This window comes from Microtus oregoni, unplaced genomic scaffold (assembly GCF_018167655.1).
Source record: "Microtus oregoni isolate MIOR12 unplaced genomic scaffold, Mior012 000053F_ref0000044, whole genome shotgun sequence".
Classification (NCBI taxonomy): Eukaryota; Metazoa; Chordata; class Mammalia; order Rodentia; family Cricetidae; genus Microtus; species Microtus oregoni.
In genome coordinates, this window is record NW_024543829.1 from 4,349,505 (window position 1) to 4,376,797 (window position 27,293).

At 37.5% G+C, this 27,293-nt stretch overlaps 1 protein-coding gene across 1 annotated transcript in view; it reads right to left on the reverse strand.

Moving 5' to 3' along the window:
- The window catches only part of Pkhd1l1 (PKHD1 like 1), a 133,228-nt gene that overhangs the window by 26,592 nt on the left and 79,343 nt on the right, over positions 1 to 27,293 (reverse strand). The window contains exons 49-67 of the mRNA XM_041637621.1: positions 26,091 to 27,120; positions 24,205 to 24,396; positions 20,764 to 20,915; positions 19,394 to 19,553; positions 18,266 to 18,437; positions 16,942 to 17,030; positions 16,043 to 16,191; positions 14,241 to 14,370; positions 12,922 to 13,040; positions 12,193 to 12,322; positions 10,572 to 10,745; positions 8,565 to 8,668; positions 6,902 to 7,031; positions 5,554 to 5,675; positions 3,572 to 3,662; positions 2,505 to 2,653; positions 2,302 to 2,424; positions 1,624 to 1,735; positions 1,427 to 1,543 (exon numbers count right to left, since the gene is read on the reverse strand). Of these exons, the coding sequence (XP_041493555.1) occupies positions 1,427 to 1,543; positions 1,624 to 1,735; positions 2,302 to 2,424; positions 2,505 to 2,653; positions 3,572 to 3,662; positions 5,554 to 5,675; positions 6,902 to 7,031; positions 8,565 to 8,668; positions 10,572 to 10,745; positions 12,193 to 12,322; positions 12,922 to 13,040; positions 14,241 to 14,370; positions 16,043 to 16,191; positions 16,942 to 17,030; positions 18,266 to 18,437; positions 19,394 to 19,553; positions 20,764 to 20,915; positions 24,205 to 24,396; positions 26,091 to 27,120 (3,445 nt within the window). The remainder of the gene's footprint in view (positions 1 to 1,426; positions 1,544 to 1,623; positions 1,736 to 2,301; positions 2,425 to 2,504; positions 2,654 to 3,571; positions 3,663 to 5,553; positions 5,676 to 6,901; positions 7,032 to 8,564; positions 8,669 to 10,571; positions 10,746 to 12,192; positions 12,323 to 12,921; positions 13,041 to 14,240; positions 14,371 to 16,042; positions 16,192 to 16,941; positions 17,031 to 18,265; positions 18,438 to 19,393; positions 19,554 to 20,763; positions 20,916 to 24,204; positions 24,397 to 26,090; positions 27,121 to 27,293) is intronic.

Sequence of the window (27,293 nt, forward strand, 5' to 3'; positions counted from 1 at the left end):
AATCAGATGTAGGGATAGATGCTGTTTGTACCTTGTCTAGAGCTTCACTAGGCCAGCGAGCTCAACTCTAGCTCTTCCTTCAGGGGTTGCCCACAGAGTAGCAACAGCTGTTTCATTCCCATAGAATTTCTCTTGACCTTTTATAGTCTCCTTTGCCCTAAGACATAGACACTCCTCATCACTGCTGATATAGTCATAGCCAGCCCTGACCAAAAGGAATTAAGAAAAACTGCCAGGAAAAATATGGGGTGAAATTTGGCCGTCACAACTGTCTGAATGATCAGGTGAAAACTGCACCTCAGGGAATCCACATACTCTGTTATCTACTTCCTGCTATCCCTTTTCCTTTATGCTTTCTCTCCTAAAAACATACCTTGAACAAATCACTTTGCAAAATATTCCACTTCCTAGTTTACCTCTAGGGAGTCTGATCTAAACATTTGACTGGTGAAGTGGCCCTAAGTTAGAATGTAATAAAATAATGAATTTAGATGCCTCCTGTGGTTGGTGTAGTTTCGCTTGTCTCAACTGTGTTATCACAGTGAACCAGGAGAGAAGGACACATACACAGACTCTCGGGTAGCACTAAGTGTCTTAACTGCTTGGTTAGAAGCAACCCAAAAGGCCTACTGAAAAGTAGGCAAATTAATATTAAATCACTATGCCAGCATTTTGCTGTTGTTCTTGAAGAAATGTTAAATATCATTCTTCAATATGTAAACATTAGGAGTCTAGGGAGATGGCTCAGGGTGTCAGAGTGGTTGGTCTGCAAGTATGAATACCTCAGTTTGTAAACTATGAACCATGGAATAGGCCAAGCATGGCTGTGCATGTCCTGAGGGGTCAGAGACAATCAGGTCTTGTGAGACTCCTGGCTAACCAGCTCGGCCAAAACTGTGAGCTTTCATATCTCAAGGCAATAAGACTAAATGATAGAAGATGAGAAACCTCCTCCGCTAGCCTTCATTGTGCCCTCACTCATACCCACGCACTAATTCATATTCGTCTTACACACATACAACACGTCTAAATTTCACTAGAGAACCACGCTTGAAATGGTTCTGAAATCTGATTTCTTTAATTGTCGTGCTAAAATATAGTCAGCAGGGGCTGGAGAGATGGAAAAAAGTTATAAGCACTGGCCGCTTTTCCAGACTACCTAAGTTTAATTCCCAGCATCCACATGGCATCTCACAACTGTCTGTAACTCTAGTTCCAGGAAATCTGACACCTTCACACAGACATACATGTAGGCAAAACACTAATGCACATAAAGCAAAAGCAAATTGTTAGAACATATTCAACATATCACTATAGAAATCAACTTAAATACATTCTCCTGATAATGAAGCATTATTAATTAATAGGTGCTTTAGATATTTCTATAGAAATTGAGCAGATTTGTGAGAGACTTTATTTAACTTGCCTGAGACATCCAGAAGGCCACTGATTGCATTATAACTCATGATCCCGGCGTGGGGCTTCCGAGGTGCCATGTTATGAGCTGAAGCAAATGTCGGCCAACAAATCCCACTTCTCCCACCTTTTAGCAAAGAGAAACAGGTTAACAGCAACTGCATTCACATATGCATGGTACCCAACAGGAAGATCCCGAATTTTTACCTGATGGAGGTCTAGAACTTCGATGTGCAGAGGTGAGTTCCACATCAGGATTGTCATTACTGAGGACATCAGAGCAGTTAAATTCAGGGCTGCTTCCAACAATTAATGAGTTCTATCAAAAACAGTCAAATGAGCCAGCATTAATACTTACTTTTCCTAAGAGGAAACATAATCATACTGAACTGTATGGCAACCAAACACAAGCTAAAATTGTCAGAAGTAAAGCGCTCATTAAACAAAAATCTCAGGGAACAAAAATTGAGTCTGATGATAGCAACAGGGATGAGACTCCAGTGAAAGCAAAGTAATTATGCTTGCTCTCAAGCAAATATTTATAAGCATGATTATATATTATGCATGCGAATAATTATAGTAAATGAAATGTTCTGTTTCTATGATGATAGAAATAAGGACGTTTGCAGAATTAGGGGAAATACAAAGTGGAGGTCATGCCATTAGCATCTCTGCGGTTTGAGGAAACATCTTGAGGGAGAGGATGAAATTGCAGTGACTGTCACAGATTATGTGGAAAAAAAGAGGTGAGTGGAGAAAGCAGAGCGGTCAGGAAAAGGTCTGTGTGATCTCAAAGCCACGGGCTAATCAGAGAGACACTCGGGACATTATTCTCATTAGACTTTCAATAATTTTACTTTCTTCACTATCGTCCTTTCTCCTTACCTTAATTTTTACTGTTTTACTAGAAATTTTGTGAGACACCGATGGTGGCATGTAGATCATGGGGAAAATGGCCATCCCGTTGTTCACCAGAGTCACATTATAGATGTGCACGCTCTCTGTGGTCTGTAATACAAGCTGTAGTTAGACAGTGCTAAGAATGAGCACAACAGAAAATGAGCCATCGCCGTCTCAATCATATTCACCTGAAAATAAATTCCATAATCCCAGCATGACCAAACGGTAAATCCTTGTATAAGAGAACATCCAGGAAGTCCATCCTCGTTCATGTAGATTCCATACAAACCCCCGTGGGCTTCATTGGCAAACCAGTTTTCCATGGGATTAGCCTGATCTTAAAAAAATAGAGACCCAGAAAATTAATGTTACAAGGAATGTTTTGTAATTTTAATCACTATTAGTTAAAGATAATATTATATATACACATATATGTTTATATATGTATGTATTTTTCTCAATATAAGTTTTAATGTGATGATATTTTAATGGGTTTGCTCTCATTTTTTTTTGGCTTGGCATTATCTTTATCTAATTTGCCTTTTATTACTCTGAATAATTGTGGAGTCACTGGCAAATTGTATAGCCACTTGCATTATTAACTCCTCTAATTACAGCATCCGTTTAAATCAAGCATAGGTTTGATTTGAAAAAGCATGAGGTTTAGATGAAAACAAGTATAAACTTGAAACACAATGACTTGCATGTGTCAAATTTATCTCCATTCTTCTCTCTCTTTCTGTCTCTCTCTCTCTCTCTCTCTCTCTCTCTCTCTCTCTTGAATTCCCTAGCCACAGCTTTTACTACATCTTATTGGCACTCATTCTTCTAGGTCAGGAGGGAAACAGTCACATCCCCAGGGGCATGCATCTGTATGCTTGGAAATGCTGAATTGGATAAAGTGGCAGTGGAACAAGATCATCATTCTAACACCCACTGAGTCAAGAACTGATATGGCCATTGGAACTTGGGGATGATAACAACAGAAAGAAAAGGTTTTCCTTTAAAGTGGATCCAGGTGTTGTGGGATAGAGTACTTGCCCAGGATTCACAAGACCCGGCATCAATCCTCAGTGTCACACAAACATACGCAACAGGTGGATCTGTCTGTTAGACTGGATGTTTTTGAAACTGTGTACCTTGTTTAAGTCTTTAAAAGGAGGACATACCAGACATCAAAATGATAAAAGCACTCATTTTCATGATTCGGACAAGTTTTTCATGGGTTTTAGCAATGTCATGTTAAAGGACTCACTTGAGCACGGTTCACCATCAATGCGGTATCCTGCTCTTCCAAATCCAGCAACCACGTTGTTCTGCAAGACTGTATTGGTCCCTCTGTTTACCTGGCATGGCCACAGATGAAATGCTTAGGGTTAATCTAGTACACCATTATGCAAGGAATGTATTAAAAACATGTGTGGAAAAATCCTTATTCAGAGTTTTGCTTTAATTATCATAACTCATCCCATTCAAATATTAGTACAAATGAAATCATATTATGTTTTTCCTTTCGTGGTGCTGGAGGTTGTACTCTGTGCTTTATATGCTAGTTCGCTTAGCTTTTAAGTTCTTCTTTAGAAAGGTACACCACAGAGGTTGCTTCTTATTTTAGTCATAGATGTGGTGAGAGTTTTATAAGCTTTGGGGCAAAGTCCAAAATTATCAGAAGATATTTTTGTTATAATTTGTTGTCAATTTAAGTGGTCCATTAAAAGAAAGATATCTGAGGACAGTACAATGGAGTATAAGATTCCGTGATTAGTTTAGCAACATCTGTTCCCATCATAGACCTGTTTAGATCAAGTAATAGTAATTAATCTACAATTTCACTGTATGAGCTGAGTCAAAGTCAAGGAAAATGAAGGTGTGGATTATAGAAATATCAACAAAGCAGTAATAAACACAGACAAAAGCAAAACCTCTTTCACCATTTGAAGCAATTAAGCAATTATTTTCTAGACTGTAATAACTTTTTAAAAATTCTATAGATAATTTTACAGATTTGGAATTGATGTTTGATTGCACTTTAACAATAAATAGATGAAAAGAAGAATATTTATTTTTTACCACACACATGTATGTTGTATTCAGTTTTTGGGTTTTTCTTTAAGGAACTTAGTAGGAAGACAACAACAAAACTTAATCCTTATCCCATTTTCTAAAAACAGCTATTTTAAAATTAATTTCTCTTACTATACTATAGTCAGTAAGTTAAAGAGGTATTTGACTTTTGTCTAAATCCTTTTATAATTTCCATTTCCCATTTGAAGTCTGACTCTATAGCTAAAATATACTGCAGTATTTGCAAAGAACTTCATGGGAAATAAGGATAAAATGTGTAATCTTTAATAAATATAAACAATCTTGCATTTACAATGTCCACAAGATGCCCAGTCTAATAGTAGCAGAAAGGCCCCATAACAGAACCTAAAAATGATGAATAATGTTGGAGAAGAAAAATAATTTTTTAAACTAACAAACATTGGTAGGAAAACCTAAACACACACACACACACACACACACACACACCATCATCAACAAACTCAATAGCAATCAGAATTTGCAACATACTTTTCAAAGTTCATACAGCCTGCAACTGAACATCTACATCACATCACATGTCCCTAAGACTCAGAGAACATGATACAAGGGGAGCTAGAAAGGCTGTAAAAGCCAAAGATTGCTGTAAAATAGTGTCTTATGGAGATGCAGGGTCATTCTGTCCACGAACCCACAAAATCTGCACAAGATCAGGCTAGTCAGTGTCCCATAATGGAGAAGAAAAAGGCTTATGCGGCTCCACTCCAGCTGCGGAGCTATTGCTAATTTATGATGGCTAGAGCAGGAAGTTCAGTTTTTTGAGACTGTGGTCCCTAGCAGGTTGCCAATGCTCCAGCAGACTGCCTCACACCCATGAGCATAGAGGAAGACTTAGTGGGCTATAAAAATACAGGAAGAGGACATGAAGTTGGGAGAAGGTTGTGTAGAGAGAATTCTCATAAAAGCGGGAGGTGGGAATGAAGGCGGGGATGATAAAAATGAGTTATAGACATCCATGGAATTCTCAAAGAAAAAAATACTTTTTAAGAAAGCTCATTCACTTGTTCAACCAATTTACTTTAATTGATCATCAATATCTAAGGAAAAAATCCTATTCAATTTTGAGAGATACGACTTTCACAGAATTGATGTTTATGTTACAATCATTCATAATTATAAAGGTGCTCTCCCTACCTCGATGGCCGCATGCCAAAGAGTTGAACTCAAGTCTTTTCTGTTCTGGTAGGTTCCTGGCCAAACAGAAAGGGTAACCAAATTTCCACGAACTCTGTTGGCATCTCCCCATATTCTTATACCTGTGTTTTAAAAAGATAGCAATTTTGTAATAGATACTATGTGGAATGTTTTTAATTGTTTCTGCAATTTCTTTTCTTTCTTTCTAGGGTGAGACTCAGAAAGGGGTCTTTTATAGGGGTCACATATCATATATTTACATTAAAATTCACAACAATAGCAAAATTACAGCTATGTAGGAACAACGAAATAAATTCATCATTGGGAGTCACCTCAGCATGGAGAACTGCAAGAATCCCGGCATTAGGAGGGTTGAGAACCCCCGCTCTAGATGAATGCTAAATTAGTTTACTTCATATTTTATTAAATACATGCATAACTTTTTGTATATTAAATAAGTTTGCAGTGTACTTCATATGATAAAAATGAAAGAAACATATTCATATTGTGCATTATTTTTTAAATAAAATAACCTTACCCATGGATAATCTTTATGATTGATACGCGAGGGGTATCCTTAAAGTCATAGTAATTCGGTAGGCTCAGTGGCTCAGTGAGTAAACACGTTTGTCTCAAAGCCTGGCTACACAGGTCCCATCCCCGGAGCCTATACTAAGGGAAACAGCAAACAGACTCCTCATGTCCTCTTACCAGCACTTGCATGCCATGGCATGAAGGCCCCTTTCCTGTCCACTTCAGACACACACAGAATAACGATACACACATTTAAAATGTAACATAGAGTCATAGCAATTAAATTGTAGATCCTTTTATGTTTATAAAAGTTTTTTTTGCATGTATGTATGGATATGAACCACATATATTCCTGGTGCCTGCAGAAGTCAGAAGAGGGTATAAATCTCCTAGATCTGGAGTTCTGGGTGGTTGTGAACCACCTTGGTGGTAATAGGAATCCAGCAACAAATGTCTTTAACTACTGGGGCATCTTTCCAGTCTAACCCATAGTAATTGAAAAGATAAGTGATTCAATAACTCACATTAGGTTGAGGTCTCTACTATTTGATAGTACAGTCATAGCTGCTGGTGGCGATTTGGATGCAAATGAACTATAACTAAGTAAAATCAAAACACAAGTTCATCTCTCCATGCATGAGCCACAATTCAGAGGCTAATTCACCACATGTGACTTAGTGACTGCCTGATTGGACAGCACAGACAGACCATTTCCACCCTCACAGGAAGATCAACTGGACAGCCTAGCTATAGCGTTTAGAGGAAGATTGCCGCAGAAGGGTGCACTATGTGAACCAAAATGTTATTCTATTACCTTCTCCTACTGTAAAGTGGATGATGTTGTCATCTATGTCCAGTCCATCTGTCCCAAACACACCAATTGCTGGGGAGAAGCCGTGATGAAATGCACAGCCTCGAACATAAGACAAACCATGTTCTTCAGTCTTGGGAATAGTTGGAAGGCATGAACATTTTTATAATAAAAATTTAAAGAAAAATCTTAATTAGGTGATTTTTAACAAACAAGCTTGATTACATACGCACGTTCTTTCTTAAAAGACATGATTTCCCTGTAGTCTTTTAATCATGGAAGATTTTCATGTCATGAACTTATGATTAAATAAAGTAGAAACCATATGGTCACCTTAAATAGAGATTAGAATTTTCTCAAGGGCTTTTTCAGTGTGTCCAGATTTCTATTATTACCTTCAAAATGCTAATGGGATAAAAATTGTTTTACAGAATAATTAAACTGCTAGTAGTGATTTTAACAAATTCAATAGTAACACTCCAGGCAAGAATCATAATCCAGATGTTGATAGGAATAAGTCAGTGAATAGGTCAGGGGTTTCAAATATAAAAACATGTCTGTATTTCTTTATTTCTTTATTCTCTCTCTCTCTCTCTCTCTCTCTCTCTCTCTCTCTCTCTCTCTGTGTGTGTGTGTGTGTATGTGTGTGTGTATGTGTTGCAGCACATGCTTGAAGTCAGAGGACAGCTTTGGAAGTGGGTCCCCTCCTTCCACTATACAGGTTCAGGGACTGAACTCAGGTTGTCAGCTCAGTAGAAAGCACTTATGCCCGGTGAGCCATATCACAGGCTCAAGAGGTTTCAACGTTAAGCCTAGAAACATTCATGTTATTTCCTTTAAGAAACACTCTTTTCCATCTCTCTTAACTCTCCAGTCTTAGGATACAATTATCCTTTCACTGGGGACAGAGATATTTAAATCTCTTTGTCTTCTGAGAAACCTAAACAGTACTCACTTCACTTAACAGAAAGTTATTCTTTGCCAGTGAAAACTAAGCTGGGCCTATGATATTACATAGTGGACAAAAATACTTTCCACTGAGCCGACAAACTGAGTTCAATCCCGGGACCTACACGGTGGAAGCAAAGAACCAACTCGCAAAGCTAGCCTCTGAGCATCGTGCATGTGCTACAACATCACACAGTTCAATTTTATTAGTTTTCCTATGACCTTTGACCTTAACTATACAGGAAATGATTGAAACAAATGTTACTATGTCTATAAATGATCATGGGCAATATGGTCAAAGAACTTCTGGAATATTAGAAGATACATTTATCTATCTGAAGACAACTATTTAGTCAAATAAATTTCAAAATGTGCATATTTTATCTTGAACATATATAAAAACTTAACACAAACCTCTTCTAGATTAAACACTGCAGGTAAAGGATATATTAGTTGAGAAAGAGGCGCTAAAGCTAAAGATTCTTTTAAATTTAACTCTGTCATAGGTTTTTCAATTTTTGTAGTAATTACAGAAGTAAGCAATTTATAGTGAAAGGGTGAAAAGATACCGAGACTTTGGCTGGGTCGGGGCAAGTGGTTGCTTAAGTGACTATATTAATCTAGCTGTGTGGTATAACATTTGAAGGTTAGTACAATGAAGATTTTTGTATAAAAAAGAAATTTTATTTTGAACAAGTACAAAAATCAAAGCACAAACCTGTCCCAAGTTAAGGAATGTCACGGCGTATCTTGGGTCTGTGCTATCCCTGAAGCCTTCCTGGCCACTGTGATAAAATTCCACATTACTTATTCTTGCATTTCCTGTGAGAGTATAAGATGAAAAGAAAATTTCCTAAAGATGAATAAAATAAGAAAACACTGAAAAGCTGTATAAAACTACTCAAATTTTTCATGGAAACCTTATTTTTCTTTGATTCAAATGAAACATTCTCGATCTTTTCCTATTGTTTTTGTCTTTGAATTTTACCCTCTTTCCCTGCAAAATCAGAAATTTAAATTATATAGATTTAACATGTATCTAAATTACATGATGATCCTTTGGAATATCACAAATCATTGCAATAGCTGAGATTATTTATTTGTTAGGTGTTATTTATTTATAATTGTATCTAAAGGACCAGTTTTCTTCTACTTGATGGTAATATTTCCTTGCTAAGAAAGCACACATAAAGTATGGAAGCACTATATACTTGATGTTTCAATCTTGCAGTTATAAAGAGATTTTATTAAGAGATTTCTATTTCAGAGGCTCTTTCAGAAAGGGTATTGGCAATCACCTGCTGGCCAGTTTGTCATAGTACCACTGAGGTGACAAAAGATGATATTGCAGATCAGTAAAAACAGTGGTAACAATCTACAGGAGATTACTTTATGCCAAGTTCTGAAGCTTCAGGAAGTCGCTGAAGTCAACTGGATGCACTGGGTTCCTCTGTCACCAAGGTTATATAACCAGAGCTAGCTACAGAAATGACTGGTTCTTAATTCCAGAAAAAAAAAACCTGCAATAAGTGTTTGCTATATTGGAAAATGAAGACTTAAAATTATTAGCTCCTTTGTAAAGGATTTAGTCATTAAAATGGAAAGGTTACTAAGGTAAATGGTAGGGCATTGAAATACCAACACAACAAAGAATCATAGTGAAGTAGACTCAGTGATTCTCAACCTTCCTAATGCTGCATCCTTTAAACACTGTTCCTCATGCTGTGGTGATCCCCAACTGATATGGGATTTCCCCTCTTGATGTTGTGAATAATAGAAATTAACAATTAATGGTCATTAATATCTCTTAATATAAACACACTCAATTCACCATTAAAAAGACACAGACTAACAGAATGTATGTGAAAAAGAATTCATACAAGGAACACACCTCAACATCAGAGACTGACATTACCTCAGAGTAAAGAGTTAAAAAAGATTTTCCAATCAAACAGACCTAAGAAGCAAGCTAGCATAGCTATTTTAACATCTAACAAAAATAGACTTTACACCAAAATTACTCAAAAGAAATGGAAAAGGACATTTCATATTCATCACAGGAAAAATCCATCAAGATGAAGTCTCAATTCTTAACTTCTATGCCTCAAATACAAGGGTACCCACATTTGTAATAGAAACGTTACTAAAGCTTAAAACACACAGAAAACCCCACAGTTTAATAAAGGGAGACTTCAACACCCCACTCTCACCAATGGTATAGGATTTTCCCTGCATTTGCTGCAGGAACTCTACTTCCAGGCCGTGGGGTTTAATAAAACTTATCAAAAAAAGTTTTCTAGATTTCAAATGGGGAGGGAGTGACAAAGATAAATACTACCAGATAAAACAGGATTGGCTGAAATTGGTAGCTGATGATCACTAGAGGTGACAGTGACAGTAGAATTTACTACATTGTGTTTCTCTGTATTCGGTGTATTTGAAGGTTTCCTTAAAGTAAAGGCAAGAGAAGTTATGAAATGATTTCTGTTTGGCTTAGAGGCCAGCCTAGTTATCACTTTATCCTTTCCTGGTTTGATAACTTTTACTGTCTAAGAAAATAAAATAAATAACTAATAATGTTAGGAAATTTACTCGGAGAGGAACACAGAATGCATAATCACTCTTGAAGCTTTATTTTTCTGTGTGCTCCGGTGAAGAACTGAGAATTATATACACAAGAAACTATGTTATATATTTCACAAAAAAAGACAGAAAATTTACCAACCTTTAAATGTCATCATGTGTCCAGTGAATGAGCCAACCAGGATCCGTGCACCGAAAGACTCCCTGGACCAAACTGGGTAATCTTCACCGACTATTTTGATGTTCCTACTCAGTATCCCCACATCAGCTGCTAATGTGTAACCCTGCCCAGTTCCAGGGATTTGCTGTCTCTCAGCTGCAATCAAAAAGGTGGGCCACTGACAATGCTAAGAAATATTTGATTATTCATTTCTTTATAATTCCTAAGATAAGCAACTTTCTGACATGCCAAGTGTTGGCATAAATATATACATTGATACACTGTTTAAATGGAGATAAATGGTAGGCTGAATTAAGATACTATTTTATTTATATACTAGTGCATCCAAGACATGACATCTGTTTATGTAATAAAATTATTAAAATTAGGAATTAAAACTATTGCTTTCCTCTTCTTTCCTTTTGTTTCTCTCGACAATTTTATACCTTTGTTAAATCTATGAAGTACAAATATGAGAAGAAATCCAGCACTGGTTTTTCTGAGACTGACTTATTTCACTTAATATTTCTGTTTCCACTTGCATTGGTGCTCCTGAAAACAATGTAACTTTTGTTTTTTATGCTTGGAAAGTTTACTATCTATGTACACTATACTTTCTTTATCCATTTTTCTGTTGATGAACACCTAGGCTTGTTCCAGGAATAAACTATTATGAACAGTAAGAAAAATAAGATAGTCTAGAAAGAATAAACTCAAAGTACATTCTATACTTGTATGAAAACATTCTTATATAACACAGTACCACAAGCAATGAATACACACTAATGAAAAATAATTGAAATGTAGACAGTGCTTAAGATTATTTTAAATACGAGTTCCTTTCGAAAATCTTTGGAGGTGGTTTGCAATTATATAAAGTTACACATGATAATATTATTGCAATGCTATTTAAAATACTTGTTTTAGTTTTAGTCAATGAGGAAACTGTGTTATTTAAAAAATGTTTCCCTGGACCCTGAGTAGAATTGATACTGTTTTTTTTCCCAGATCCTAGTCATGGGATTGTTCTACTTTTATATGTATATAGCATATGAACCAGAATTCTGTTAGAAGTGTATCAAGCACAATTTACATCTTTTTGTTTTTATTTATTTTATATGTCATTTGCGTGTCTCTGTGCACTCAAAGGCCAGAAGAGGGTGTTGGATCTCCTGGAACTGGAGTTATAGATTGCTATAAGCCACCATGTAGGTGCTGGGAATTGAATCCCATACTTCTGGAAGAGTAGCCAGTGCTCTTAACTGTCACGGAATAAAAAACTTTTACAATTCCATGGTATATTAAGAACTTCTGGACACTTAGAAAAGGACAGAGTTTTACTCCATAGAATATTATATAGTAGGTCTTTGTTGGATATTTGCTGAATGAGTAAATGAATGAACAAAAAATACATTATATATTGCAAAGGGTTTTGGAAGCCTAGACATGAACAGTAGAATCCACTGGCACCCAAGCCAACTGTGCTTGCAAAATATTTGTAAAGTTCAATCAAAGAATTATAATTAAAGGATACATAGCTAAAATATGGACATTTCCAGATATTTTAATTGCATAGCCCCTTGATTAAAGAGCCGCCACTTACCAAGGTGAGTGTAGGAAAGGCTGTCATTGAGGACGAGAATTTTGTGCCCATGCAGGATTTTAGCAATCCTTCTAGTCTCTGTTTGATGTAAATCATAGCTTGTGGTAGTTATCACAATATCTTCTCCCTCCTTAGAAAAATTCAAGTGCCAAATGCAAGAGCAATTTTAAAAGTAGGTTTATATTTCTTAGGAACAATCATAAATAATTCCAAATTTATGTTTTATTAGTAATCGGGGTATTACCAGCAAAAAATTAAGTATACATCTAGATCTCTAACAATAACTGTGCTTTGTTGATATTAAGAATTCTAGAGTATGACACTACCCCATGCCCACAAACACACGTGTGGCATGTCCTTCCCCCTCAACCACCCCATAAAAAATCATGTGCTCCATGAATAAATAAAATGTAACAAAGTCTAAATCATGAGGTTTCTATTAGCATTCTACTATTCTCTCATTTGCTATAGATAACACTTGGATTTCATTGTGCTTCGAAGTTTGTTTGCTTTTCAAATGCTGAAATATAACATCAAAAATGACAAAGGATAAGGTAACAGAGATAACAATAAAATATATTTAAATAGTTCTACTGTCTCTCCTTCAAGAAATTATAAGTTACAAATATTTATAACCAACAGCTTATATATTTTTGTTTTATAACTAATGTACACGTGATGCTCCTGATATGGTTTGATAAACACTTGACATCATGATTTGTTCTCTACCTGCCAATCCACAGCGTCTACCAGAGATAAGATTCTGGAGCCTGCCTCTGCAGTTTCTGATAGTTTAGTTTTATATATCGAATGTGGAAGTCCATGCAGGTCCAGCTCACCAAACACCCCTGAAAGAGAGAAGCATTCCCACTGATTGCACAGGCTGAGTTGGGAGCTAGTGTAGAATGAGACTATTTTAGCAAGCTACTAAACATTTGAGAATGAATGGAATGAATTGAGGTTGGCTGTGCAAAAAGTATTGGCAGTTAGACCATAGTAAACCTGGCGTGAAAAGAAACAAATTAGGAGTCTTGCAACAACGTTATTTTGGAACAATAAAAAATGGAATTAATGAAGATGTACATAAATTATTATAAATGTTTCAATTATTTTAACAGTGGGAAACAATATTCTAAAAAAAGGAGAGCTTTCTCTGTGGGCACCAATTGATCTAAACCATATATCCATAATATGTTAGCAAAGAAACAAAAAAGCTGTCTCATGATGTGTTAATTTTAACCATGTTTTAACAAAAGGAAAAACCCAATAAATAATTATAAATAATATATGTGCAAGAAAAGATAGAAAATTGTTACCTAATACTAGTTTTCTTCAGATTGGAGCTGAAAAGACACATGTGTTTAAATAGTTTTTTTCTTGATATTATTTTGCACTGGTTGATGTCATTTTTGAAAAATAAATGTAGACATACAAATATCTTTAAAGACTGTGCTCGCCTGCCTCAATGTTGTACTGGCATTCTTACGTGTCTCCTAAATGAATATGCAATAGTATTAATGAAAGCAGCTGTTAATTACTCCTGTAAGACCTTTGCCTTCTAGATTTAAATAGGACTGTGCACAACACACCAATGCCCTGGGGAAATTAAGTTCGGCTGCAGCTGTAAGTGGGGAACTGACAGCACAGCCAACTGAGCCAAAAAATGTTTATGAATATTGAAATGGAATTATGGGTAGGGAAGGGAGAAGTCACAAAATACGAAAAGTATTATTGTTCTTCCATAGCAAAAAAAAAAAGATTATGAAGACACCAGTCTAAAGAAATGATATGCATATAGATAACTTTGCTAAATTTAATCTTATAATAACTAATTTCGATTTGAAGTATGCACATCTACATCTGTTACCAAACTGTAATATGACATTATTTAATATCTTAAAATCTCTGGCCTTTTTGTGTTTAGGATAAATGAAAGGCTGTAAAAGATTGTGAAGCCACGCCATCATGAGCTGAGTACTTTAGGGCTGTGTATTTTGAAAGAGACTAAGAAAAAAGACAAGAGACATTCAGTATATGACGTCCCTTACCTAAGACCTTTGCCCCTTGATTTGGTCCTTCCGGAAAAGCCCATTCTGGGGTAGAATGATTTCCTCGAAGAACAATCTGCAATTCTCCTTTAAAAGGGTTATCTTCCCAGCCACCAATTAATCTCCCTCCCTGCAAAGAAGCAGAAAATGGTTAGGACTTTAAAAAAAAAATGAGCAGGAATAAAGTGCACCCATTAGAAAGAAGAAGCCAGAAGCTTCCCTGGTAAATGGAGACATTTTGTTAGGTCAGTCTTGTGGTTGGAAGTGACTTTATCCTTTAGCCATAGGATAGAGAGTCTAAATGCTTTTCCATGGTCAAATCCAATATCTATTTACTGTCAGATCTAGAACTAAGATCTCCCAAGACCTAAGCTAGTGATGTTTGAATAGACACACACAATATGCTCCTAACACTCCGTCTAAGCTATACCCACAAGGGCCAGCATTGCTAGTGATGGCTGTTATCAAATGAACCTAATGTAAGACTTCATCTATATTAATTATAAACTTTAGCCTTCATACTAAACTCATGAATTGGTGTTTTTATTTTTATTTCATAAGTGAGAAAACTGATGCTGAAATGAAAGCAGTCAGACAACTTATTCAACATTTAACGTTTTAATAAACTAATAAACAGTGAAGTAAAGACACATACGGCATTATTCCTCAGTTCCATACATCTGCCCAAAATCTTATGCTCTGTAAAGCATCAAAAGGCATTTCTGTTCTTTATATTTTCATAAAAAGCTAGCAAATTCTGTTAAATATCACATTTTTATTCATTCCTTGAGAATTTCTTTCGATGTCTGGATCCTATTCACCTCCCACACCCCCCTCTAACTCCTGTCCATCCAGTTCCACTCCTGCCTCCTGTTCCCAATTTCACATCTTTATTTTCTCTTCCATTTTTATAAATAACCCACCCAAACCAATTTGTGCTGCCATGGGTATAAAGCCATCTACTGGAGCATGTTGATTGGCCAAGAACCCATTTTGGGGCACCCAGTGGCCTCAGGGGTGAACCTACTATTACTGTGCACCAAATGGACAGACATAGCATCAAACCATTATCTCCGTTTATAGCTGCATTTACATCTCTACTTGTGGACTCTTAGCTTAGCTTCCGGATCGCATCAGGGAAGTTTATTTGTGCAATAAATGCTCTTTAAAATAAATCCCTAATAGCTTTTTTGTTTAGCGATTCTTTTCTCATAAATAGCAGCAGAGTGACAAGACAATTAAGCTGATTAAGCTGTTACAAGCTCAAGACCACCTGAGGTTTATAGAAGAACCGGGTGACCATTCCACGCCACTGAAACAGTGAAGCTGATTACTTTTGTTTTCATAATCCCACCTATGCCCATTAATTTTTAAGAAGCACCGTAAGTTTTCTTTAAAAAATAGTCAAAATCTTTTCTCTTTAGAACACCTAATGATTTGGTATTCGTTGGTGTGAACGCATAGTTAAGCTTTATATAATATCAATACAAATATTTTAAGTAGCATGAAAACAGGGACAACCACACACTCAAGTGTATGCTGCTAATTACCCCAGTAAGGAAGATGAAACCATGATTTAAAAGAGAGCAGAAAGAAGACTTAGGAGGTGTGTGACACTTGCATTTTCTGGGCTACAACAGTTCTCTCTCTCTCTCTCTCTCTCTCTCTCTCTCTCTCTCTCTCTCTCTCTGTGTGTGTGTGTGTGTGTGTGTGGTTATCTACACACTGAACGCTAATTCCTTAAATTTTCCTGTCAGAAATTAATAAGATTAAAAGTATAAAAGATGAGACATCACCCCTACCTGCACTGATATGTAGGTGGCGTTCAAAACAACTCTTCTATAAGAAGGGGCTGCAGATCCCACTTCAGATCTGTCTTCTATTTCCAGAACTCCCCAAATAATGAGTTTTTCCATTGGGGGTATATCTGTGTCAGCTACAATCCATGATCCTAAAAAACAGTAAGAAATGCAATGCAACCCACCCCATGAACCGCATGACACAACATTGACAGCTTACTCCAGAATCTTGTCCATGATTTCTTTTCACTTAATGATTTCTGTATCTTACAGAAATTATGCTATTGTGGTTTTGTCGTCCTTGTGACTTTTTAGTTTTTGAAACAGCTGTGGCTGGGCAGTGGTGGTGCATGCTATTAATCCCAGCACTCGGGAGGTAGAGGCAGGCGGATCTCTGTGAGTTCGAAGCCAGCAAGAGCAACACAGAGAAACCCTGTCAGAAGAAGAAGAACAAGGAAAAGGAGGAGGAGGAGGAGTAAGAGGAGGAGGAGGAGGAAGAGGAGGAGGAAGGAGAAGAAGGAGGAGGAGGAGGAGGAGGAGGAGAAGAAGAAGAAGAAGAAGAAGAAGAAGAAGAAGAAGAAGAAGAAGAAGAAGAAGAAGAAGAAGAAAACAGTGTTGCTGTGTATAACTTAGGTTTTGAACCCCTGAACTTAAGCCACGCACTCCCTTGTTGGTCTTTGGAGTCTCAGGGAAAGCAGGAAACTGTACCACACCCATATAAGCTATCATGTACAGAAAACGTAAAGATTATGCTTCATCCCCTGACACATCTCTTTCCAGTGACTCTTCCCCAGCATATGACGCTTGAAGACAGAGATGTAACCATTAACATGCCTGCTCCACGGCAGCCTTAATGTTCCCATAAGTCATAACATATGACTTATGTACACTTGTGTGCTTACCTTCAGGAATAACCACATTTGCTCCTGGGTGAGGTACAGTATAGTTGTTCTCTGGGGATGATTGCCAAAAAGACTCATTTGACCATAAACTGAAAAGAAAAGGAATACTGCCATTAATTGCCACCTCTATGTATTTAGTGAGCACTTCCTTAAGGCGCAGCAGTGCATTAGATGTCCTGGGAATGGTATAATGTGAATCAGATATTTAATAATTTTACTAACTAGGCAAGCTAATATGTACAATTAGTAGCATTCACAAAACATATACAAACAACGTACTTTTTCTACTGAAAAATATTACTTTTAAAAATTTGAACACCTTTCTTCACATCGAATCCTTATTTTGGTATATGCCAATTTAACCAAACTTTAATTTCATTTGAGATATGCCAATTATTTCATTTTCTTATAAGATTTGGCCGCAGGAAGTTGAAAAGCAGTACATCCTCTATCTGTTTACGGGACACTGGCAAATGGTGCTATTTCACCATGTACACTTTAAGGACATATTTGGGTAGATTCTGTGAATGGAAGGGCAGTAAGAATGATCTCTTATTTGTCAGGGACAAATTGGGGTTATGCCCTGAGCAATGGCAGCACAGGGACTTGGGGTGATAGGTTTGCACCCAGAATGAAGGCTGCCTTAACCTGGAATAAACATGGAAAACGCATTGGAAAGAAGGGGCCTTGCCTTGTAATTGTGCCTTCTAGAAACTGGCAGCCAATGGAAAATTTCCTAAGGGATGTGATTAGAAAGTTGATACCCTCTGGCTGGAAATGATTAGTACTGAGATGCAAGAGAGCCATTTACACAGTAACGAAACTGTAGTGATTCACACGGGTAAAAAAAGTAGGGAGCTGTAAAATCTGATCAGACAGAAGGGAAGGATTTTAACTAGAAGCATTAAGATTGAGATCAATACTTGAATACAATGAGATGTTTTCTTGTGAGGATGACACCGCTTGGAATAATGAAGAAGCTCAGACGCTGTGCTGGACTAGACATACCCTAACTCCATTCACAGAACTCACACAGCTCACTTATGTCACTGGATGGCATCTTTCTCACCTATACAATAAAGGACTTGGGACAGCTATCAGAATCCAAGCTAACTCTCCACTAGTGTTAACACTGTCAGCAACTTTTGCACCCACTTTTTGTGAGATTTCTCCATTTTTTCGTGAGGAGTGAATTACAAAAAGAGAAAAGCATAGGTGTGGATGTACTTTGTGAAAAGTCGTCGTGCAGGAGGGAGGCAGTTTTATCTCCCGCAGGAGAGATTTAGATTGCATCGAAGATATTAGCGGAAGAAGGCCTACTTACAAGTAAACGGCTGGGCGTTTCCTGGGAACTGGCTTTCTTGATGGGGGGTAAACGGGAAAGCAGTCTTGGAGAACACAGCAGTAGGCTGTGAAATTAATGACGACATCTTTCACATCAGGATCTAGCGTCCCAGGAATGGGCTGGCTCTGAGGAAGGTCGCTTCTCCCGGACACTGAAGCAAAATCAATATGGTTTCAATGAACACATTAACAGGACGACCGTAGTACTTAAATCTGTACGAAGCCATAGCATTTTGGAAACATCACTTACCCAGAAACAGAAAATAAGCATTGGGAAACTTCAACAAAATAGGTATCATTTTAGGAGATGAGATATTAAGAAGAATTAATGAAAATGAATGCCTTAAGGGGCTAGAGAGAGGGTTCAGCTGTTAAAAGCATGGGTTACTCTCCCAGGGGACCCGATTTTATTCCCAGCACCCACATGGCAGCTTAGAACTGTCTATAACTCCTGTTGTAGGAATCTGATGTCCTTCTTCTGGCCTCTGTGAGCACAAGGAAACCACATGGTACAGATGCACATATGCAAGCAAAACATAAAATAAACACACATGTACATAAAATAAAATATGTGTGCTTTAAAATTAGTTTAATAATATCTATTTTTTAAATTTAAATTTTATTCTTTCTGGGGGTGGTTGGCATTTGGATTTTGGAGACTGGATTTCTCTGTGTTGCCCTGATTGTCCTGGAACTCTCTCTGTAGACTGGCTGGCCTCAAACTTCCTCCCTCTGCTTCCTGGGTATTGGGATTAAAGGTGTGCACCACCACTATCCAGTTTTAATTTTATTCTTAAATACTTTTATTTTCTAAAAATATTTTAATAGTAATGGAAGCTGCCATTATATTTGTTTTCTCTAGTTCTGTAAATAATGTAATCAGGACCTTGTGTAAATTATATGAGCATTATCTTCAAAAATTTAACTCAAGCTTTTAAATTAAAAGCTTTTCCAGCATAAACTTTATGTGCCATACTTTTATTCAACAAATATTTATCAAGTTCTGATAATACAGGCTACTGTGTGTCACATATTTCTATTAAGAAATTGTCCTTATCTTTGGGAAAATTATTAGGTAAAAAAATCACTCTGCCCAATGAATACATACCTAGGTAATAGAGAGTACTGGTATTTGCTTCAAGATGCCAATCTCCATTCTTGCTAGTATTCCAGCTCAGTGGGTTGGACGAGCCATTCCGCATGTCAACAACATTAAACATATCAGGATTTTGAGTGAAGTTATGTGATATAATTACATAGTCTTCCTCCTAAAATTGTTGCAGAAAAATGTGGCTTGATTTATATAAAAATGTATCGCCAATTATAACTTGGTTTCAATACCATGCACGTAGCCCATGTAGTGTATTACATGCAAAGTTAGTTTCCCATTTACCTTCCAATGGGGACTTTTATGTTGTTTAACATGTTGCAGGTCTATGTCAACAATGCTAGCTCCATTATCAATGTAAGAAAAGAGTCTTTATTCTTTTTCTTCTTATTTTTTTCTTCTCTCTCCACACGCATGTGCAGGTTCTTCACTCATATGTACACATGGGTATATAAGTTTCACACGTATATATATATATGTGTGTGTGTGTGTGTTTTTAAGATCTATGCTTTTCCTGTGATACCTTACAATTTAAAAAGTAATGCTGGATATGGTTTCTGGGCCACACACATATGTAGCATTCATAGAAGAATGTAGGAGGAAACACCTCATCAAGATGCTGAATACAATTACTGAGGTCAGAGAATGGAGCCCCTCTATCTTCACAAACTTTTATTCCTTTTCAAAGATAGTTACCATTTGAAAATATGATGGTAGAGATATGTGGTGGAAATACAAATATTGTATTCTGTAATTAATGTTCTCTATCCTAGCTCATGGTACAAATAAACCCTTAACTGATACTTGGAACTCAATATGTGTAAGCTATTGTCACAGAAATAAGGACAAAGAAGTTAGGAAAAAGCATAACATGGGAATATGGCAAAAATTTCCTCCTTCTTAGATTTAGAGTTAGTAGATCATTCTGGGTGCATCGTAGGGCTTGGAAAGATTGATTTATGAAGTAAGAGCATGCTGGATTGAGAAATGGCTAAGAAGTTACTGAAATGTTCAATGGATAGAACTGCTTGGTGTGGAAGCAGGACCACCTGAGCTCCAATTCCAAGGCCCCCCACAAAAGCCAAGTGTGACTCAAGTGTGCAAACTGGAGGATTTCTGGGGCTTTCCAATCTTCAGGCTAGTTCTGCGTTAAATTAAATAAGAGAGTCTGTGTCAAGGGAGATCACCTATCTCAAGGGAATAAGGTGGAGACCAATAAAGATACAGAGGTTCCCATCTTTATACATATATGCGCATATACCGGAATACATAAATTTACATACAAACTCAGAAGAGAAAAGAAAAGAAGATGGGTGTGTGAGGATGACGGTGTAGGCTGCTGTTCTGTTTTTTTGTAGCCCTTCGTTTACCTTAAATCCATAGAACGTTGATGTGTATGATATGTTGGTTAAGTGTTCCACACCTCTAAAATACCAATTAATGTGATTTGCATTTGGAATCAGAGCCATCCAGCCAGACATATGGGTCAGCCGTTTCTTCTGAAAAGGAATGATGCTGGTGCCTGTAGGAGAACATAAAACAAGGAGCAGCCATAATCTCCACCTCATGAAAGGCCTCTGTTTCTGAACAAGAGAAAATACAGGGGGAGAGGAGTGGGGGGAAGGGGGAGAGGAGTGGGAGGAGGGGGAGGGAAATGGGAGGCTGGGAGGAGGCGGAAATTTTTCTTTCTTCAATAAAAAAAAATAATAATAAAAAAAGAGAGAAAATACAAAATCCCATCTTCTGGTTGTCCTGAGACAGACAAGGGAGGAAGGTCTAATTTCTGTAACTCTCTCTCTCTAGGGGGCAGTATTGAGTCCTAGTGGACACCTGCAATGCCTAGCACAGAGCATGGTTGGTTGCTATGAGACAGCCTACTTCACACTAGTGCTTTCTGTCTCCAGATTCCTCTCCCTTTTTTCACGTCACCCTTTCCCGACCTGCTTGGTGATAGATTTTTAGAGATCATAGATTTGCTACCATATACTTTATACTGAAATAAAAATTTCTGCATTGACCTCTGAGGAACAGAAGTCCGTTACTGAATAATTGACCACGTCTTTCTTATTTTCCAGGTCCTTACCAGTTCAAAGAGCAAAAGCTACTGAGCTGAGAGGGAAGGAACAGTGGACATTACAAAACCACAGCCCTTGTATAAACCACCACACTTGTTTGCATAATCCACCATCTAGAAAGGGAACTGTGAAAGTCGGTGTTGGACTGAACCTTTACTCAAACTTATCTCAAAGTAGGTCGAGGAATGGGGCACAGGTATTTACCCAGTTTCATAATGCACAGTAAATAGGTGTAGAATTCTGCTTGAAATGGGGGGAAGAACTTGGAGTTTTATAAGGAACATCTTGAGAGAATCTAATGTGTAAAGAATAAGAATATTCCAATACATCAGCATGAATTAGACTAGTAACAGGTACTTTTAGTAGTTAGCATATTGCTGGTATATTCATGTTGTAAATTTCAAAGTGGAATAGGCTACTATTGAAATGCCTGATTTTTGTTTCAAATCATCAGTCAACTTATTAATATAGTTAAATAGGGGTTGGTGTATTGGGCAATATTGAGAGCATATTAAATTGCCATTTTGTAATTATTTGCAATGTTTTGAGGAAGAGTTGTTGGGAAATATTATTTTCAGGTGTGTGACTATTGCTTACGCACATTTGTTTAACTCTGTGAAGCTGTGTTACTGTGCCTGTCTAAAACACCTGATGGTCCTAAAAAAAGAGATGAATGACCAATAGTGAGACAGGAGCAAGGATAGGCGGGGCTGGCAGACAGAGAGTATAAATAAGAGAAATCTGGGAGGCGAGAAAATGAGGAGCAAGAGAACAAGGAGAGGAGGACGTGAGGGGCCAGTCACCCAGCCACACAGCCACGGAATAAGAAGGGAAGTAAGATACACAGAAATAGAGAAAGATAAAAGCCCAGAAAGAAAAAGTAGACAGGATAACTTAAAAAAATCAGACAAGAAACAAGCCAAGCTAAGATCGGGCATTCATAACTAAGAATAAGTCTCTCTTATTTGGGAACTGGTTGGTGAGCCCCTCAAAAAGCAAAAAGAGAAAAATATCACAAAACAAAGAATGATAACTATTGATATCATCAAAGGACAGTAAAGAGCACTTGATTTGTTGACAAAGTCCCTTTCTATAGTCATAATTCCTAACGTGTTGGGATTAGACATTCACAGGTAGAGATTTAGTCATCAAAAAGCTGCACCATTTGACTTTACAAAGAAAATGTAAAGAATAACATTTGTAAATATTGTAAAGATGTTGTCTAGAAAATCCTTGATTATCAGAAGCTTTCACTCATTGTCAGATCTCCATTCTATCATCACAGGATGCGGAAAACAAAATTGTTTCATTATAGATAGATATTTATGCAGAGAAAATATAATTTATGATGGTTCATCTTAATGAGTTTTGGACTCTACACTGGCAGGTCATAAAATCACAATAACTTACTATCCAATTAATTACATTAGATATTCAAGCCATTATTATAAAATAGGCTTTGTGTTAGATGACTTTTCTGAGCTAGGGGCTAGTGCAACTGTCCAAGCATGGGTAAAGTAAGCTAGACCGAACCGTCCTCTTTAGCGTGTTATGTGTAGCAGCTCCATTCCTAACTTTACTACATTTACTCATAGGAATGAGTTTATCAGAATACAACCCATTGAAAGTCAAAGAATATTAGTAATTTCTCAATAGATGAACAAATTGATAGGTGAAATAGAGATAGATGGATATGCAGATTTGAGTCACTCAAGGTAGGCTAGCCAAGGTGTAAATGAGAAAATATATACTTCGAGAAATTCCCAAACTGACTCTTAGTAAGGACTAAGGGGACGAAGAACCAAGCTTCCTAGACATTAACCAAGATAATTGTCCTGCATAGGCCAATGCTTTATAGGTATAGTCTCAGGATGGTGGTATTCAAAAGCAATAGAACTTTGAAAAAGTGCAGCCCTGTGGGTATTTGGGTCATTAAGAACGGGCCCTCATAATGGGAATGTAAGACTCAGTAGCTTTATTCCATTATGTGTTCCTCTCCAGGACGGACCGTCTTGTGACCGCCTCAAAAGCAATTGGTCCTGCTATTCACAGACGGAAAGCTCCAAAACTGAGCCCAGATAAATCTTTCTCCATACCAGTTAATTATTTTCTCAAACTTTTGTTGTTGTAATTGACAGATGAGTGACAGCAAACACACTGTACGGAACTGCAGAGGTCAGTGCAACTACCAAAGATTTATGACATAGGAAAAGCAAGGTTATGACCACATCCCCAGTTAACTTTCCTTTTGGCTGAAGAGTTAGATATGGATTGTGAATAATAATAAATTAGGACAACCTAGTCTGGTAATGATGCCAAGTTCAGCAGGTGTACTAAGCACAGTAATCCTGTTACTAATCAACAGTCCATAGCACTTCATATACATCTATTGACCTAGGAGATGCTAAACACATTCTGTGTCATTAAGCAAGCTTAGCAAAAAAAAAAATTGTCTTCAGCTTAATATATCTATCTTTATTGCCTTGCTCCAATGGCTTTGGCAACTTTCCTGTTCTTTGCCTTAATATTGTCTGGTGGCTCCTCAAACGACAGAATATCATACACCCATTTATTGTGCCTCCAGCCCTCACTTAGAGTACCTGCTGTCCTGCCTGGACTATGTCTGGTATAAACGTGCTCTTTGCAATGTTCAGAACACCGTGAAGAAGATAATGAGAAACATTTAGGAAAGCAAAGCATTGCACTTACTGACTCAAACTATTCCAATTCACTTACCAAAAGAGTCTGAGAGAACTACATCTTTTTCAAGCAGAGACACTGGAGAAGGCTTGTTGAATGCTACCCGGTGGAAACTGACCGAGGCGTCACAGACAGATCCGGGAAAACCAATGCTCCATGCAGCCTCTTGAGCGCAGTGGGAAGGGTCTAGTAGGGAGCTGTGGGGAATGACGGTGTGCCCTCTGTGCCCTGGGGAAGAAATAGAAGCAGCATGATTGCTATTTTCTATCAGAAAATTCATAAAATTGATCTACAGTCCTGTGGTGACAGCATTACTAATACATTGTAGACGTCTTGGTAGAGGGTTTTGTTTTCAAGAGACAAGGATGCATTGGTTTCACAATAGACTTTTCTGTTAAGGGACTCACCACAAATCTATTTGGAACACAAGACATGAAGCATCCACGAGAGTCAAAGTAAGGGATGGGAGGGAGCCCAAGTGGCTTGATTCGGGATCCACAAAAGGATTCGACTCTGACGAATGGTATATGATGTCTGCTCATATACCGTGCTTTTAAAGAAATACATGATGAGTTACTAGAGAAAGCCCGCACTGACTCTGATGATGGGAGAGGGAACAAAGCCTTCGGAAGGACCAAGGGGACTAGATACCATTCCAGCCAGGCACTAAGCAAGATCTCTGTGGGCCAATGAGGTAAAGTCACCTTTAGAACCTGCGTTAAGCCAGTGAGTGAAAGCTACATGGAACTAGAGTGAGAACCACGACAGCAGTCTAAAAGCTAGAGTTAGAAAGGGAGACAGACTTTATCAGCTGTCGCTGAGAACTCGGACCATGTGAGCATGGGAAAGAATGCATTTCATCTTTCAAGGAGACCTTCAGAACCCAGTCACTACTATCTCTAGGTTTATCTGACAGTTGATTCTTAAAAAGTATTCGGCAATGCACCCACCTACGCTTCCCACTCTGTTTAGACAGGTCCAAAATTAACAATTTGTGAAGCTAAAACCCTTGAGAAATCATGAATATATTTAGAGAAAATATGACATATTTGAACTTACGTTACTTAAAATAATAGAAAAACATAGGACACATATTGGTATTTTTCTAGGTTTAACATACCTATTTAATAATTTCATAAACTTCTTTATTAAAAAAACTGGCAAATAAAAATCATCACACACTGACTTTAACCAAATCCAAGTGCATACATCTCAATAAAGTTTGATACAGTTAGAAGAGCCACTCTGAAGCTATGGAGCTATACATTGAATTTTACACACTTATTATCAAATATATTTTTATGTATCTATCCACCATCAAAACAAAAACAAAATCCTTAACAGAGTTAGAACTAGAAAAAAACTATATTATATCCTCTTTCTTAATTTTTGTCAATTTAACCTATTTTTAAACAAATACAAATTTAGAATTTAAACTACAAAGGAGTTGAGAGCAGTCTTGCCACTTCTTTTGAATGTATTCTAATAAGGGCATATTCTGACTGCATGATTTAAAAAAGGGGTTTGAATTTATATCCATTTGTATTGAGTGTATACACTTGGGAATAATGAAGACAATTTTTATCTGAATGAAAACTGAAGGCAGATAGAGGAGCTCCAGCACCGAAATGGCAGCAAGCAGTAAGTATCTCCACTAGTGTTCTTAGCACCATCACTAGCTCATAGTCCAGTTGCAAATGGTAGAGAAAAAGAATTTGTTTGGAGGCTGCGTCTGACAGTTTGAAGCTCTTTCAAAAACGAATCTCTCATCAGTGCCTAGTGTTTCCTGTAATTTTCAGTAGTATAGTTTACTGCTGGGCTATAATCTGTGATACTGGTGAATCAGCCTTAATTATTTAACTTCACGTAAGCTTAAGTATAGCTCTGATATCCTTTTATCACAGATTGAAGAGCAATATTACCTGTAAGTGAACCATCGACATCGATCAGAACTGCTTCGTGCTCCCATCGGAAGCCAGCCTTATTTGGGGTGTGGAAATACTGGATGTCAACGAACTTTGTACTCCAGCCTCCGCATCGTTCATTACAGACCCCGGTGATGGTTGTTATTCCCAAGGCCACACAGTCACGACGGTCAAAATTCATGAAGTGTGTGGAGGACACAGTCAGGCCTTGACTAAATGGGAGAACGAGGCCTTTCGAAGTGCAAAACGCAGACCCCATTCCCAGTTCATCAAGGTGACCAACAATTTTGGCATTTTTAATCACAGCTCCATTGGTTTCACCCCATCCTCCAACATAAGGAGCCAGAATCCTCTTGGTCTCAATCCCAGCCTCGTAATTATTCACCGTCAGAAAGTTGTGGAACTGCAGAGCCCCTCCATGGACCCACTCGGCTCCCTTTTGGCAATTCCAGACAGTGAGTGAATTAAAGATAGCAGGTACGGGCACTGTAGAGGTACAAGATCCTGTTTGCATGGGGAAATATTCTTCAAAAATCCACAGTCCAAACCACCCTTGAGAATGAACAGTATTGTTAAAGAATTCTCCAAGAGGAATTCTTTTTTGGCAGATGTTTCGGTCATAGGAGGGGCCATCCGGGTGATCATTCATTCTGTACCAAAAGCCAAAGTGAGTGCCACCAGCAGCCACATTGTGCCGTATGGTGTTGTTAGGGTTGGTTACCCAGAATGCGGCTGGAGTCACGTCATCATTGAGGAGACTAGTACTTTGTTGTACAAAGATGGCCAAGTTATACTGTAGAATATTGCCATGTTCAATGCCATCCTCTATGAAAAAGGCTCCTCCCTTTATATCATATATAATATTCCTCTCAACAAGAAGGTGATGTGTATTGTGGATTGTAACAGCTCTGTTGTATGTTTGATGAATTGCACAGCCTTTTACATAAGACTTGAACTGTAAATCTCCAAGTAGGTGCCAATGTATTGGGTATCGTCCCAAACGGAAAGCTTGACCAGCATGGAATACCTGTCATGCCAGAAATAACTGTTCAGTAACTTGCTGTTTCAAAATAATCTCCAAGTTCATATTAAGATATAAATATATTTATATTAATATCCTCCATATTATTCATGCTATTACTTGAAAATAGTATTTTATTCTAAATACAATATTTGATATAATTGAATACAATAGGACAA